The following is an 18433-nucleotide window of genomic DNA, read 5'->3' as shown; positions in this document are numbered from 1 at the left end:
ATGAATGCTGTTAGAGATTAGTGTTACAAGGGTTGTTTTAGTTCCACTTAACACAAACTACTCCCCTTTTGTTACCTGAGCCTTAAATGACTCCAACATGATTCAAGTATATTCCAAAGTCTAATGCGCACTCAGTTTATCACGACAATAAACAAGTTATTGTGAAATACAGAGCACCACATTGTGTAACTCAATGGGGAAGTTACTAAACGTGTCTATGATTAATGACATGTAAGTTTTGGTGCTGAAACAGGGTTAGAATTTAAATTTAAAAAGATCTGAGAGGCTGATGATTACAGTGATACCTTTTAACTTTGGTTAGTGAAAATGGATTTAAAAGGCATTCTTACAATTCTTCTATTCTAAAAAATATGACATTTTTGCATTGCCCCATGTTCTTACTTAATAAAGGACCAGGGGATGTTTTCCACCACCAAATATAGACTTTCCTCTTACAACAATGATATTTAGTTGATAAAAATAATTTTGACTTGATGACACTTACCCAGAAAACCATGTTGTATTAACACAAAAAGTAAAGGTGGCGTCACAAATGTCCAATTGTGTTTGTGTGCATGCCCAATTAAAGAAATGCAAGAGGGTGATGTTTTGGCATAAACTGAAACTGCTCAGAACAATAGATAAGTGTAGCACTATTGACAGACCACTCATACCACACAAGTGAACTGTAAGGTGATTCAAATCTTTTTAATTTTCCAAACATTAAAGATCATACATTGTCCTACCTGGCAGCAGCAAAATATACATGATATGCTGTTTTTTTTTTCAGATTATTTTATCGCCTTTTACAGATCATAGATTATTCTTTTATTATTATTCTTTTAACCCCCTGAAAATATTAGAAACTAAACTTGACACTGGATATTGCATTGATTCTAACAAGAAAAAGTATAATCATTAAACCACATGACCGATGGGTCATCTTTAAGGCCTGACCGATATGGGATTTTTTGTGGCCGATACCGATATCATATCTGGGAGGGGAAAAAAACGTTCCAATACATCTTTCTTAAATATATGTTCGATCTGTTGAGATAGGAAAATATAGATATACACATTTATTGCGTTGGTCTCTCAAATGCAGTTATCAAATGCTTGTTGACAAGATGGTCTCTCAACTGGAAAGTAACTGCGCATGTAGTTGCTATATGAAATCCATATAGGACACTCTTCTGGTGAAAGAAAACTGCTTGTGTAATCGAATGATACCCATATTAAATGCTATTTAGCTGGTGAATAAATCTAGTCATGTCAGTGCATATCTGCAATGAAATTACGATATGCCGATATGCCGATATTTTCGGCTGGCCAATTAATGGATCGGGCTCTAGTACTCTTACATATCATTGGACACGTCAGGCTCCATTCAGACAGCACTCAAGACTCCCTCATTGATTCCTTAATTATCCTGTCTCTCGCCTTGCTGCCAATAATTAGCCCTTCATGCTCATGACACGACCTGAATCCTTTCATCTCAGGCCTTTTGTGAGCCAGGCGTAACTCAGGAAGCATTTGCTTGCACTTCTTACGCAAATGTGATAAAGGTTTGTGACTACAGTGGTGGCAGGCAGGTCTGTAAAGTGTGTCATTCATGAAAAGCATCTTCCATTTATATGTTAATTCCTCCTTTAATAGTCCAAAATCATAGAAATTAGCTCCTGGATTTAGTGACATAGGCCTAATATTATTTTTCCAGAATAATCTATTTAGCAGGATTTAACAGTTTGCTTTAACCCGATTTTCTGAGATTTTGTAAGAGAAACTAATGATCCCTCTTGGCAACCACTCTCATTTTCACAAAGCTCTTTTCTCACAATCATCTCAGTAATTTGCCGTGCGTGGGGATGTTGTCGGAGACGCCGAGTCAACGCTCTTTGCCTCCTTGTTAGAAGAAGTGGTCTCTCTGTAAGAGAGCAGAGCAAACGGGTCGGCATTGTTCTTCTGCCCACATAACCACTCTGTTCGACATCGAGCACAACAACTCCTCTCAGGAAATGCACATTCATGCTTCACCCAGAATATAAAAAAACCCTCTTCCTTATAGTTCAGCCTTCACAAAGAGAAGACTGTGACATCGCCGACAAGCCAACAAGAAGCAGGAGTGCTGGATGAGGCATGTCATCATCGAAGCACACAAGTTAAGATATTTTCCGGATAAATCACCCACATGACTCTCAGACAAAAATTCATTAAAAAATTATCATTTTTTATTTTTTTTTATGACTTCAGTCTATTTAGAATCAGTTTCCTTCCGAAACACAAAACAGACTGTGATTCACTAAAGGACATCTCGTCATGAAAAGAACATTTTGAGTCAAAGTTTTGACTCTGTATACAAAATGTCCACTTCTTACAGCACTCTCTTAAGGGCTTTAAAGTGAATTGTAACCTTGCAGAACAACAGTTCCATTAGTCTCTGAGCGTTTAACAGGATAATTTATGACAGCAGGTCTCTGGCGGTCAGTGGCTGTTAGCTATTGGCTCTTTGAAGCAGGACAATAAAGACCCTAATACAAGCATGTGAGATCCTGGGAAAGATAAAAGGACTATGCCGTTTCATCAAAAAATAAAACTCAGTTTTCAAGAAGTCTTTGATGTTAGCGTTCTCATATACGGCACTTCATACATACAGTAATCTTTACAAAAAAAAAAGTTCAGTCAGGGTTAATTAACTTACTTGTTCTTGGCTTACACTTTCAATCACAAGTTTCTTTTGGAAAGGTTACTAAAGAAAGGTTACTAAAGGTTAGGAAGTGGTTGATCTCCCCAAAACAGAAGCTCCTTTCACACACTCACTGACTGCACTCATAAAAAATTCCCAAAATTGTCCTGGTGGGCTGCCTGTGTGAACCACAGATTATTAACATTAATGGACGAAGCCTGAGTGACGTCAGCCCTCTGTTACTGTAGGGGGTTCTTGAGGTTCATGGGCAGCAACCGTCATGCTGGAAATGTTGTCTCAGCCAAACTTTCGGGCGGAACTGAGTTTTAGCCTCTTGATGAAGCGTTACATCGCAGCCACCTGTCAGCCATGTCAGCTATGCGCCTCACTATGGATAACAAGTATAGTTTTCAAAATCAAAACAGAGCTGTTTTTAAAAAAAATTGTCATTGGTTTCATTTTTCAAGACCGGAGGTTGCCGCTTGGTGTTAACATACATGGAAAAAATGTTCATAGCAACTGATCCCAAGAACGATTTCCAAAAGAAGCAGGGGTAGGTTGATGTGTGACAGTTCAGGAATATTCAGGGAAATTCTAAATGGGCAAGCAGGCTCTTTTTTGTCTGTTATTTTTCTGTCATCGTTGCCCTAGTAACAGTCATCATAGCATCAGACTCTTTCGTCAGCCATCTTGATTATGTCGTAAACATTACGCTGTGACTTTCACATTATTCTTGAAGTCATGTGTTGCCTCCAGTGACCCTCCCTTGTGTCCAACAGGGACGATCTGCTGCTGTGAGGAACATATGTGAAAGAACTACTCTGGGAAATGTCAGTAGAAGACTGTCCGGAAACTTTGAAGAAATGTTCAGGGATGCAATGATTGAAAAGAGGCTTGAGTTGACTAAGTTGTTATTTGATGAAAATAGTGATTGGGAACCAAGTTTTCATTGGTTGATCATTTACAAAAAAATAAATAAATAAAACTCCATTGTGGGGCTTTACCTTGTCATAAGTGCCTTCCATACGATGAAAGAGGAAGTAAGTTACAGTGGTTATCACATATAATCTTTATAGCAATGTAAAACTAACACCTGTTTGTGTAATAAGTTGTAGTCGTAGTATTAAGATAGTTAACAACTACTGTATGAGCATAGCTCAGGCTTATGAAACTGGTAGTGTCCCATCAATGGCCCAGAACTTAAAGGGTTAAAAAGCTAAGTATCAGTTAGTCTAATTTATTATTCTAGCTTCTCCTTTGGGATGGCCAGGGTAAAGTTGACAAGCAACATGGGAGGGATGATTTTATACGGAAATACTGTATCAAATATTAGCTCTCCCTTCTGGTTATTCAGACTTGTTCAGAAGGTTTACCAATTTTCTGCAGTTTCTTTTTTTAGGTTTATCATGGTCTAGTGTTTCCCTGTAGCGCAGTTTTAATTATGTTACTTAATACATTCTTTAGCACGCAACAAAGAGACATTTAAATAATAAGGAAAAAAATCTTTGATAATAAAAAACACAGCAGCAAATGTCAAAGGGAAAAGATGTGACACGAGTGCCCTAAGTAGAAGTAAGTTCAGCCTAATCCCTGCTCCAACAGAGATCATTTCCAGGCAGGCTCTGAGGGCTGCTGTTGACCGGCCAAAGTCCGTATACAGTCCCACATTGCCACTGAAAGGACAATTGATAAAGATTCCCTGATATTCAGAGTTCAAAGCACAAAACTTAAAACTGTGACAAAAAAAAATGGTAAAGGGGAACAGAATGAGCCCCAGATCACCGAAAAGTGTTCATTGGATGTTAATTTGAACTGTGAAAGTTAACAAGTACACCAAATAGCCTGGTAAAGTAGTGTTTTAATCGATGTGTCTTGTGTTATGTGCTATAAAGAATCTGTTGGAAACTGCAGAATGGGGCAATAATTGTTGAAAGCAGTGTCTCTCAGATGTGACTCAGGTGCCTGATATTTCCCATTAGGCATGATGAAACCAGTACAGGATCTGACTTAGCACACATACAGTAGCCCAGTCACTTCCATCAATGACTAAGAAGAAGTGCTGAGAACAGCATGTTCTACTGCTCCAAGACCACAGTCTATTCTTTGGTTCCTTCACAACATTGTTGGTAGGCCTTCCATTAGTTACTTTAAAGAACCCAACATATTGTGAAGAAGGTTGGGGTTTGGATACATGTCTTCTACTCAAGCATGCTGCTTTGTTTAGTCCCAAAGACTGTATGTTAAAGGTGGATTCTACAGGTTTAGCATTTTAGCTGTCAACATGTTGGTTTTTGACCATAATTGGATAATGGGGTGAAACTGGAAAGGAGCAAGAGATTAGAAACAAGCTTGATTAACAAGGTGTTTATGGTTTCTGTTCTCTTCACTGGGATGCTTTGCAGCAACCAAAAAATTGGTTTTACGCAAAAAGTGACTAATGAAAAGAGTCAAAGCTAACTTGAACTCGAAGAATGTCTTTTAGTAGAACCAAAACAGAAAAATACATTTTCAGGTTCCCTGTTAGAAACGTATCAATCACAGTAGCTCACCAATTTAGCCCAAGATGATGAACTTTAACCATGTCAGGATATCTAAACTTTTCACTGGGTGTATGGATAAGGACTTTGACATGACCCGATATTGATTTGATTTAATAGGGACACTGCAATTTAACATAGTTTCAACTCAGAGCATGAAACTGGTGCGCTGCACAGTTTACAACTATTGCTAATTCCCAACTCTTGTCCCTAGTTGGGCCTTTCAACAATGTATTCTGTCTGGTCTTTTTATCCTTGAATTCATATTGTAATGTTTTATGTATCTTGACACTGAATCCCCTGTCTGCACAACAAATGTAAATTTTTGGGTACCAATAAAGAAGATTTGAACCTTGAATTTGCACCTACAGTATATGATTTTGCAAAGGTTATTGTAATTTAAGTACAGTTCACTTTGTTTTCTACTTTGACAACCAATATTCATAAATCACCCAACGCATGGATTTTTAAATGTATGTGTTCCAGTAATACAATTTAGATAAGAGAAAACATTAAAACCAATATTGATACATATGTAACAGCCTATAGAATCATCCAGCTGATCTATCAGTCAAGCTCAATGGAAAATAACTTTTTCTTAAAGTTATAGTATGTAGAAATGTATGACAATGTTTACATTCAAATATCTAATTAATTAAAGTCGGTAAACATATTCTCTTTCTCAGGTCGGTTTCGCCTGTTCGAATTGACGACAGACAAAATAGATTTCGATTTCACCGAAAGGGAGGGAGGAAGTAGCAGAGAGAACTCCCATGATTCCTCGCTAGCCTCGACATCATCTTTTGTTATTGTTTTGGTTGAGAGCCCCCTGGCGGCGGATTTTACATTCTGTGCGTTTAAGTTAACAGTGTGGCCTCATGAAGCAGTGTGTTGTGTTTACAATGATGTTCAATCACCAGGAGGAAGCTTCCATTACTTAATGCTTCATGATCAAATGTTATCTTCTCAACCATAGATTCATTGATTGATAGTGTAGGCTACATCCTCTCAGGGTTCCACTCACTTATATAATTTAAAGACCATGCTGACCTATGCAAGCAATGAAGGGTCAATGTTCACCAAAATGTATTTAGATGGTAAAAGCAGGTTGAGTGTATTCATGTATTCTCCAATAACTTAAATCAATATTTAGGTAATAAAATGCATAAATCCTCTGTAAAAAGCAAGTCAGCCAGATTCAGGTTGGTTTTCTTTGAACCACATCAACAAGTGTTTTCTGTCAACAAAAAAAAAAGTGTCTCTAAGACATTGCACACTGCAGAAAGCAGTTCAGCACACATATGTAGTGTGGGTGTGATAGGCAGACATCCAAAAAAGCCTCTAATAAGGTGTGTTGATACAACAATGGGGCCGGGCTTTATAGAAAATGTCAGTGTTGACAATAACAGAAGAGGAAATAAAGGCCTTTGTTATTTTGGCATTATTCTGTAATTACATTTATTTACCACAGACATGACTTGTATTGTGCTTAATAATTACCTGGTGTCTATGATTCCTGTGAGCAAAGCTGAAAAGCATGATAGCAATGAATCATGTTTCTTCCATGCGTGCTAATGTATACAACTTGTATTCTTCTATTGTGCTGTTATTAGATGTTCTCAACAAAAAGCTGATTCATACAGCACTCATTTCGGTAGCAATCGGTATCAGGGAGAAGAAAATGGCAACAATATGAAGGCCTGCGTTGGTGTTGGACTGATGCACTGAGCAGGCCCAGCAGCTGATCAAGAGAACCTACAGGCTAGCACATCAGCAGAAGAGAAACTATCCTCAATGAATTGTCACCACCAAACCTGAGCTGGTCTGTAAGATAATTGAGTAACAATTCAACCAAAACTATTGAAAATTGGCAAAGTGTCCCCTCTCTCCATAAGACGGACAAAAAGTAAGACATAAACGCCAGTTTGTCCTGTGGGTGCAGGCTGCAGGAGTCCTTTTCGGGTGTCATGTCACACAGCAGGCTCCTGGACCCCGGCGGAGGGTTTTTTATTTCCAGGCACTAACAGAGAAGATTTCTCCTGATGTATAATTTAAATTCAGATTTTGAACCCTGCTCAAAGCATCCTGGAGCCCAATACTGACCCATATAACACACACACACACACACATGCGCACACTCCAGGAACCTTCACATCCAGGGGCCTTGTGCACCCCCGGTGTTAAAACTACAGAGCCGTGGGTCACAGTGAAGATGTAGGCCTACTGCACACGGAAGTGATGAAGGGCAGAAGGTGCAGCCCACAACAACAGGGTTGCCGAACCTATCAGTAACAGTGTCTTCTTGAAAACTGCGTCAACAACAGACTGTGCGTAATCTCAGCGCACCTCTGCTGCGTCCAGACAAGAAAAGACAAACACCAAAGCTGCCTGAGGAATGTGAAGCAGCATATTATACAGCCCCACACACACACACACACACACACACACACACACACACACACACACACACACACACACACACACACACACACACACACACACACACACACACACACACACACACACACACACACACACACACACACACACACACACACACACACACACACACAGAGAGAGAGAGAGAGGAGGCCAGAAAGCGACTCACGGTGGCCGAGGTCAGGCTGCTGTCTGTGAGCGTGAGGTGGTGCGGCTCCCATCTTCGCAGGAACTTGGAGGTAAGGATCTTGCTGAGGAAGGTGCGGGGGTGTTTGACCACGCACACCTGGATGTCCCCCTCGTGCAGCAGCTTGTACCGCATGCCACTGCTGCTGCAGTGGTGCAGGGTCCTCTTGCACGGCCCTGCGCCCAGCTTGGTGTTATTATTCCCCTCCGACATCTCCCCCAGCAGAGGCTTGTTCTCCTCGCACTGATAAAACTGGTTGTTGTGCAGCTCGTTGCCTCCGCCGCCGCCGCTGTTGAAATCCATAGTTCAGTAATCCAGCAGTTTATTTATTGATCCCAAATTTTCACTCTCAGGCAGATTTCGCAATTCAAAAATCCAACATGTATAAAAAAAAAATTGGAAATAGACAAGGTTGCTCGGACCGAGCTTAAGGGGGGAGTAAGTGGAGGGGGTACCTAACTACCGCTATAACACGACCTCAGTAATAAAGACACGGCTAAGACAGGCGCAGAAAAGACACCAATCAGTGTTTTACGGCAGGATATCCACGCGAGCGAGGGTTATAATGATACAGTGCAAATAAGCCACCATTTTCCTCCCAGTACAATACCCCATGAATTGTCTCCACAGTGCTCGTCTCGCCTCCCCCCCCCACCCCGCCACCAGCGAGCTATTCAATATGTTAGGGCCATGGCCTTATCCATTCCGTCCGCCCTGGTGCCAGACAGAATAATCCACACCGAGGCGCGCGTGGGAATCAGTGGAAAACGGGAGAAATATCCAATGGCGACGGCTCTAGGCTCCTCCGATAGGTTTCGTGCTCATTACAGGCTCACGGGCTCGGTTTCCTTTTATTCAGTCTTTTCCCCCTATCTCGGTGTGAAGGAGCCAGGACTCTCCGACAGCGGCGCACCGATTGGTCCCTGCACGTTCATGTGATACCGGACTGACGTCAATGGGGAGGCGAGCGGATGAGCCGTGTGTCTTTTGCGCTTGACTGTCTGCCGAGGGCGCACGCTCACCCCTCCCAACCTCCCTCCCTACTTCCCTCCCTGCTCCTTTAACTCCCCCCCCCCCCCCCCCGCCCCCCCCCCCTCCCCCTGCGGAGGGAGGGCGCAGGGACTTGCATTCGCCCTTTAATTTCCATAGAAATGATAAAGCTTCTCGACATACGCGGGGGAAACTGACTGTAGTGTTGTTAACATTTTTAACCAAAGAAAAAGTTCTAAGGCATTGGAATGAATAAGGAGGCGATTTCAAGTAGCCCACAGTTAAATAAATAGGCCCATTTTCAATCGGCTGTAACTTGTTTGTTTGCACATCAACAATGAGCCCATTATTTGGTCGTTTACTTGTCAAAAATGTAACTTAAATATTACAACAATAAGTAGCCTAGTTGTTGATTAGACTTTAGGGCCTATACTAATAGCTAAATAGCACTCTCAAAGTCAAAAGTGAACAGGAGTTAACGACCAAAAGTCGTGGGGAAAAAAAAGTAGCCTAAGATAAACAAGTGGCACTGCTATTGCACGAGTTTTTACTGATGTATCTCCTGACAGTCACCATCCGGATCATTTTTCCTGGGAAGCAGAGCTGAATAATAGGAGGGAGGGAAGAACAGTCTGGTGACGTCACACACTATTTACTGTAAACTATCAAAGGCTTCCACATATGACAACAAGAAACAAGTGTAAACACAGTACATTTATTGCAAGATTTATATCGATAAAAAGTTGTATTATTCATTTAATAAGTTAGTGTCCCTTTTAATTACAATCGATTGATTATCCTTATTTAGCTAACTAATCAATTGTTTGTTAAAAACCACTATAACACAAGTCTTTGTGTAATGTAATGTATTGAACTGTTCCACTACACTATAATTATGTTTATCCAACAAAGCCACAGCTAGTTTAAAACGTATTGTGGTTATAAGCTGACAACCAGTCTTATATTCTTCACATTTGAACCCTCTATACATTCAAAGGTTGGGACTGAGGCAGGCCGAGTTAGGATACAGAGTGAAGTACACCTTGCCACACCTTGCAGAGATTTATTGTCTATGTCATGGATACTTCAGCAGGGCGGATGTTGAACAATACAAGGCCCTGAAGTCATTCCTCCCACTGAAAGAACACTCATCCAGGGTGCAATGCTTGTGTTGCATTATTACTAAAATTCTTGCATACGCATACAAATTACAAATTATCATTACTTTTTTGGGGAAGTTTCCATCTTATGACATGTCAACTCTGGTTTCATTTTGAAGCATTACAGTCATTACCTTGACTTTTAAGATGGCACATTCAAGGGCTTAAATGACAAATGAACACAGAAAGATGGGAAATGTTGTTAATATGTGGACCACTGTGCTCCTCTGGATGACATGGAAAAGCTTAATTACAAGATTCACTCTTATTGCTTTTTTTTTAATAAGATTTATTTTTGGGATTTGTGTGCCTTTATTTGGGAGATAGGACAGTTGATAGAGTCCAAAATCAGGGAGGGAGAGAGTGGGGAATAACATGCGGGAAAGGGGTCACAGGTCGGATTTTAACCTGGGTCGTCTTCTTGGAGGACTATAGCCTCCGTACATTGGGCACGCACACTAACCACTGCACCACCAGCGCCCCTCTTATTGCTTTTCTTAACACACTATTGCTTAGCTACATTGTGATCTTTTGTACCGTATGTGGATCCTATGATTGAAACCTGGAACTGTTTAATACATTTTGAGTAATCGGATATTGAAGAAGTATTTATTAAAGCTGTGTAATGGCGTCGTGTCCAGTGGCTTTAAACATCAACAGGTTCTTAGTTGAGAATCGTAGATGTTGAAAGAGCAGTGTGTTGTGTTAAGGGTCTGAAAGAGAACCGTACAAAGTTTGTGTTTTAACAAAACTATAACATCAGATTATTTAACAGAAGAGACTGTGTTTTTTCTGATTGCATGGAGGTTACATTTTGAGTATCTAATAGTATCACAGTGACTTATCACATTTGGGATCAAGTAGTAATAGTGTACATTTAATAATTGTCCAAAATGTGAAGACACGCATTAAATCATTACAGGTGTTTAAGTTTTCATTTCACTTTTTGCTCCTTTTCGTTTGGAGTATGGTTGCTTGTTGTGTAATGAAATGCATTGGTACGGAGGCCCAAGGTGATCAATATTTAAAGGACGAATATGAAAGATATTTAACTGAATTTAATCTTTAGATGAACTTACTGAATAATCAGACATTAAAGAAAACATGATATTTTGAAGCGCTGGCTCCTCTGACAACAACAAGCAGCCAGTATGTCCTTTTTAGTTTCAATTCCGGTGTGGAATTCGTCTGTATTTGTTTTGACCAGAGAGGCCTCCCCACAAGGACGATTTGGACGCCCCTCAGTTTTCCAGACAAACGGCAAACCAACAGCTTTTGCAACGATGAAAGCGAGCAAGCGAACTGGCTCACATATAACTGATTCTTCCCGACCTAAAAAGCCTCTGCATTTTTCTAAAATGCATCCATGACCAGAAACGTGGTAAAACTAGGATAAATATTGGAGATGCTTTTGAAAAACAGAGAGGTGCGAACACATAAAGGTTTCAAGACCGATGCAGAGCTGCTAAACACTGAAGCTTCAATGTACGCTACGTAACATGACTACCTGCGTGCACCTCGACTCTCAGCTCTCTCCAATGTTTTAAATCTGGACTGCAGTTCCCATTCTAAAAGCTTTTGTCAAAGTTACAAATTTCTCCTTTAATGAATTACTTTTTTTCAGTTATGATAGCTATTTGAATATAGTTTGTAGCATAATTTTCCTATCATTAAAATTTCACCAAATGCTTAACCAAACAACCCAAACGTTTAGTGTTATCAGTTCACCACTCTCTATGGGTCTCTTGGCATCCATTTGAAGCTCTTTTTTCTTTCTCACACAAGACTCATGTTCATTTGTTTTTTTGGTTAAGTTAATGAAAACCTTTTTGGTTATAATAAGAAAAGACATGGAAATGTAGCATTTACTCTTTGTTTCACACAAAACTCAAACCTCAGTCTCCTGGGTGACATTCTTGTATTGTTTGATCAACTTTTCACCACAAACTGCCACCCTTAAGTGGCCTTCAGAAGCAAAATAAAAGAACAGACTGACGTAATCTCAGAATGGTTTTCTTCGAACCTGCAGGAAGTATCACTCAGCATCCGTCTTTAACAAACTGAGGGCACTTAAGGCCAAAGGTGGTTTATATTTGATACGCACAAAGGAATACGTCATCAGTCAGAGGCAGGTGGAAAAAGTTGTGTTAGGTGACATCAGGGCTTTGAAACTCTCGGAGGAGTGAGTTACTCAGAGCGAAGCAGCAAAGTGCAACAGTCTGTACTGAATGGAATTGACTGGCAGCAGAGGCCGCATGCATCCCAATGGTCCTGCCTCTCAACAACAACCAACTCGGATGTCCCCTGTGAGGTGTCCACATGTTCCCACAGGGACATCCAGCTGTTCCCTAAAGATCCTCTTTATGTCTGTTCCTCCCACCATCACCCATTAGTGGGGGAGTCCTTCCTGCTGCAGGACCACCTGCAGCCAGTGTTGTTGTGGAGACAAGTTTCAACACGCCGAGCCTTCTCACCAGCAGACTGTCTTCTGTTGAGTCCACAGAGTATGTTACAGTCCCTGGAAAGAAAGAAATGCAGAATGTACAGCATGTGTCTTACAGGCAGACAGATGTATTCATCAGGCAATAATGCAAATAACGTGACATATCTAACATTGAATCTGTGCTGGAAACCAATCACAAAAATAGTTTAAAAGAATGACTTCCTGTTTTTGGAATATAAAAATGTATTTCCTTAGTAAGCAAAAACTCGATCTTAACATAAAAAAATACCATTAAACAGATTGTTGCTCAATTTTCCGAGCACTTTCATGCTCCTATGACCATTAACGCTAAATTTTGAATAAACTTATACAAATGTATTTTCCATTATCGCCACCATTTAGACGCATTCCCAAATATGGGCACAAGATGCCATGAAATATGAAGTTAAGTTCCTGTTACCCACAAGATCAAGCTTATTCATTTCAGTAATCACTTCAATATGCGATGCAAAAAGACACGCAACACTGTTTTTTTTTTTAACATGTATTATGATAAAGTTTATCGTTTACTTATCGCTGAATCAATCAATCAAGACATTAGACGACGTAGTTTCACCACAATGTAAGTGATGAGCTGAGGTCCGCTTCTGGAGCAACGGCATTCATGCATGTAAGTGAGGGGCGTGGCTTTTGAGGGGGCACAGAGGGGAGGGGGTGGGCGTTGACGGAGCACTGAGGGAATGCTACTTTCAAACTCAAGCTAGTTTTGGAAAATGACCAAACCCTGCCTTTGAATAAATAAAAAATCATTCATTCATTTCAAACACTGTATGAAAACAGTAAAGCTGTAATTAATCAATAATTAATTAATTTGCTTTAATAGCTATATTTTTTTGCATCCAGTGGTTTTTACCACTCATCACCTGAAGAATTGATATGCGTGCGTGTGCTGACTTTGTTCAGGTAATCACTTGAAGCCAACATTTCATTCATGATATCATACATCATAGACTTTTGCAATAGACTGCTGTTTGATATATTAATGTGTTTAAACAAATCAAACTTAATAATCAGGTTTTTACATAAACATAGACAGACCTGGTAATATTTTATTACATACTGTCGGCTATCATTTATAAAAACTGATACAATGACTGAAACACTTACTTCATAGTATTAGGGGCTTCAGTGGGCGAATTAATTTAAGGACTACATGTTGTCAAATGATATCTGTTGCTCCAGACAGTTAGACAGGTGGTCAATTCACATGAGCGGTCAGCTAGCCTCCTGTGTGTGTGTGTGTGTATATGTGTGTATATGTGTGCATATGTGTGTATATATGGGCATATGTGTGTATATGTGTGCATATGTGTGTATATGTGTGTATATGTGTGCATATGTGTGCATATGTGTGTATATGTGTGTATATGTGTGCATATGTGTGCATATGTGTGTATATGTGTGTATATGTGTGCATATGTGTGCATATGTGTGTATATGTGTGCATATGTGTGTATATGTGTGTATATGTGTGCATATGTGTGTATATGTGTGTGTGTGTTTGGAAAAGTGTGTTTAAGTAAAGTGCTTGGCAACTTGTTTTGAATCAGGTCATTATAAAATCATTTAAGGGTAATTCTACAGAAACGTCCACTCTTGGGGTTACAGAATGTCTTAAAGTGTATTAATTATTATTTTTGAATTATCACTTAAAATTAGTCCATATTATTACATAACTTAAAGGCTTCAAGACTTTGCATAAATGAAAGCTGAATATTTTTTTTGCGTTTATTTAAAGATTGCATGTCTCGTCCTTTTGTCACTGATGTTACCTCCTAAGCAACATTTAAAGGTTTTTATAAAATAAAATGTTGTATTTCATCTAGCATAATAGTCAGAGTCACAGAAGAATAATGGTAATGCAGCAGATTAGGGGATTCTCTTTTATTTATTTAAAAAATGGTTTGTTTAAAGTGTGACTTGATAGTGATGGTTATTTTTTTGCAATGTAACACCATGTGACAGTAACACTAGTGACTTTTTTTCAAGAAAAATGCATTTTACAAAATGGTTGCTTCAGGGCATGCACATGTTGGCGTGGGCATGCAAAACTAGCAATAGCACAGAAAGTTAAACTGAACCACCAGAATACATATCCAGCAGCAGTGTGATTCATTCTGATGAAGTCTAGTTTTATTTTGAAGAAGACGATGTTATTTAACTTCAAAAAGTGAGCATATGAGAGTTTGAGACATGCAGAGACTTTTCTTTTCTATATTATCTTCTGAGTTTTATCCATGATATGACTGAATCCTGCAGCTGACTGTTGATCACATCTAATCAGTCCAATCACTGAGTTACTATAATAAACAACCAGCATGTGAAAGTTTTTTCTTTATCAGCCAAACAGTTTCCCTGTGTGAACCTAGTTCTGTACCAAATTCAGGGTGTGTCATGTCATGAAGGTCCACAGAGGATGTTTTAAGGTAGGGTTGACTTTTTAAACCTGAGCAAATTTCAGTTCAAAAGCTACCATAAATAATGGCTTCTTGCCAGAGTTACAAAGAACAGCTTTGTGGAGTAAATATCTATTTGTGTCTCAGCACACACATTGTATGAATGTATTCTGTGCAAAACAATGCCTTTGCTTTTGGTCTGAACACACTTTAATAGTCAGATTGCAAAAGTTTAAAGCCTGATTTTTATCACACAGGTTCAACATGTGCATATTATTATTTATCTCTAAAGTGTTGAATCGATGCCTCATTAAGTCATTTTTTGATTTTGGTAAATTTTATAGGAGAAAATAAAACCATTTAAAAAGCATTAGACAATAGAGATGATTCAGTGCATTGTTGTTTTATAGATGGAATTATCATCACCTTAAATGTAACATGTTATTCAAAATACACCTTTCCATGTTTTTCTGTGAGAAATTGAGAATTATGAGAAAAGACCACCTTCTCCGTCTTTTGCCTGCTCCACTTTTCAGAAAACGTGTGCTCCAACAAGCTGTATGGAGATCTTCCCTTTGTGGCATCACAAAGGGCAGTAACCCCACACCCAGGTGGGTGACACTCCCACAGCTAGGTGTTTGTTCTGCCATCTGAGTCTGCCTTCTTAATGTAAACAATAGGGCATGGAGTGAGAAAGCCAGAGCCACCTAAACTAAAACATACTCATTTGAATTTAAAGCTACAGACACAGAAACATTGTGCTGAGCAGGGCTGAAATGAATGGGGTTATATGCTAAAATACAGGATCAGGATCCTTTTCTTCAATATTCATGATCCATACAGGATCCCTTTGATTATCAGCTTTCAATAATGGAGTAACTACGAGGACTCTGAGCTCTCAGGTATTGCTAGCCTCAGTGCTAGAAAGACACTTAAAAAACAAAATCCTGATATCAATCATAGAAGTTGGAGCTACAATGATAAGTTATATACAACTGCTCCCTGCTTTAAAAGAGTAATTTAACAATGATTCAGACTTAAGAATAAAAACATCCCAAAGTCGTGATTTCCATATCTTTTTGCGGAGCGTTTGCACCCTCTTACCGAGGCTTTGAGTTTGGTTTTGTGAATCATTCAGTATAAAATGGGCGGAAAGATGTAAACAGTTCATATTGAGGCTAAATATTCCTCTTAGTCATCCATTGGTCTTGAACTCTGAACAAGCAACAACAAACCAAAAAACCAGAAACACATGCATGAGACACAAAGTTGGCCACTGTGATGTTTTCAGTCCTTTGACGTAAATGAATGACACTCATGAGCACCATTTGACTAAACTTCCTCATGCAGCAGTTAGAAAAGAACAAACTGAAACTGTAGGTTCACCCCTCCTCCCTTTCTTACACAACATTGGTTAAAGTTAAGACAATTATTTTCACTTTGCACTGCTGTTATTTTCCATTCTTAGTGTTTCCTCTTCTTCCACCAATCAGATTACAGACAGTCATGAGGTGTTTATACGAGAGAACAAGTGCGTTTAGGATACAGGGCTTCTCTGAAACTTCATGTTATATTTACTGTAAATGATCGGACACTATGGAACGTATCTGTCTGTACCAAAATAAGGAAGCACATTATTCACAGCCTCAGCTGATTGGTCCTGTGGCTTTAAAGAGCTCCAGGAAATCCTTTATTTCTGCGTGTGAGTCATAACAGAATAACAAATTAGTGTATGAGACTGTGTCTGTTAAAATGTACTTTTGAACCGGATGTGGCAATAATTACTTTTTCATAAAGTGCAATAAATTGTAAATCAATGTTCCTTGATTGTTGATCATTAATCCAATTTAAACAATGATTCTGATGTCCACAAACAATTTTAAAACTGGTTAGAATGAGGTAGAAATCAGCTTGGGGTCTAATGACAGAAAAGGCAAAAAGGACGAGATATTCCCTGTAACAGAGCACATTTCTTTTGATATATGATTGCACAGGCTTGCACACTTTGTTGTTTTCATACAGTGTTTGAAATGAATGTAAGAATGTCAGTGATTATCTGCTACATTCATTTTTCTGATTCAATGGGGAAATTACTAAACTTAGCACACAAGTCTGAGCCTCCACTTTTTAAAAACATTGCTCTATAGCTCTTCCAAGGTTAGAAAAAACTCTACAAGGTCCACTAAAAGGGGGATTTGGGAACCGTCATTATTTTATGAGTAATGCCTTATTAAGGCAGCGATAGACCAGAAACGTAAATACTTTCTGGTTAAGAATTTGAGCATCCTTAGCAGTAAAGAGTTCATTTCTGTCTGTATCTATTACACACTACTGTACAAAATGAAATCCACTTTTAACACATGGAAGTTTCATGTTGCTGTATCACTTTTATTTGCGTATCTGTAAAAGCCACATACAAATGAGCTTGTATAGAGCTTTTCTAGTCTTCTAAGTCTAAGTGTGACCTGAGGTGTAAAAAGCGCTTTGGGTAGCAAAGCGCTTTTTACACAGCAGGTCACACTTAGAAGTGTCCATCAGTATTAACGCATCCCATTCATACACATTTATGCGCAGAAAGAAAAAGGTGGTAGAAAGAGTCTGGGAACCAAAGGTCTAGGAAAAGTTGCCTGTCTCAAAGCTGCTGGCTGAAGCCTTTTACTGAAGCAATCATCACTTTTTGTCTCCATTAGTCATTTGAACCCACATTTAAGATAAAGTCATTCCCTTTAACTTTAGGGAGATGACTTCAGCTGAATCCTTCCACAAGTAAAAATGATTTATTTACTATTTATTTACTTCTTCTGATTCAATTCATGGTGACAATTATTTGTTATCACCTTCAAGGTCACATATTATGCTTCTTTTCAAAAAGTCTAAATACATCTCAGGGCTCTCCAAAACATGTCTCTTGCATTTTTACCGTGTTGGCTTTTTGGATGTTCTTTTGTCTTATTACTGTCTTGTTCTGCCTTACCGCAAAACCAATCGGCCTTCAGGGACAAATAACGTGGAAGTTGAGTTGATATCTGAGATCTCATCCTGTATTTTATCATGCCTATAAACTCTATTTCAGCCCTTTTCAGAACAGGCTGTTTCTGTGTCTGTATCTTTAAATGCGAGTGAGCTGTGTCTGAACACGCCCCCTCTCTGGAAGGGCTTAGGTGGCTCTGGCTTTCTCGCTCCATGCCCTATTGTTTACAGTGATAAGGCAGACTCAGAGGACAGAACAAACACCTGGCTGTGGGAGTGTCTCTCACCTGGGGGAGGGGTTACTGCCCTTTGTGATGTCATGAAGGGAAAATTTCTGAATGGCCTGTTTGAGCTCACATTTTCTGTAAAGTGGAGCAGGGAGAAGACGGAGAGGATGGACTTTACAGATAATTGTGGGGTTGACAGACTAGGGACACATATTAGTGTTTGAACAACATGTTTAAGTGTTTGGAATAATTTTTGAGACCTTTAAAAAAAAGTTGATCAAAGTGCAACATTAAGTCAGTGATGTTTGAACTACTGATGAAGTGATGTGAGACGGGGAAAC

General features: G+C 39.3%; 1 protein-coding gene across 1 annotated transcript in view; it reads right to left on the bottom strand.

Annotated features, from left to right (window-relative positions):
* The window catches only part of cmip (c-Maf inducing protein), a 42232-nt gene extending 33411 nt beyond the window's left edge, over window positions 1–8821 (bottom strand). The window contains exon 1 of the mRNA XM_020641413.3: window positions 7829–8821. Within this exon, the coding sequence (XP_020497069.1) occupies window positions 7829–8149 (321 nt within the window). The 5' untranslated portion in view covers window positions 8150–8821. The remainder of the gene's footprint in view (window positions 1–7828) is intronic.
* Between the last annotated feature and the right edge of the window lie 9612 nt (window positions 8822–18433).

This window comes from Labrus bergylta, chromosome 7, assembly GCF_963930695.1.
Source record: "Labrus bergylta chromosome 7, fLabBer1.1, whole genome shotgun sequence".
Lineage (NCBI taxonomy): Eukaryota > Metazoa > Chordata > Actinopteri > Labriformes > Labridae > Labrus > Labrus bergylta.
Note: the sequence above shows the minus strand (reverse complement) of the source record. Positions and strands in the feature narration are given on the sequence as shown.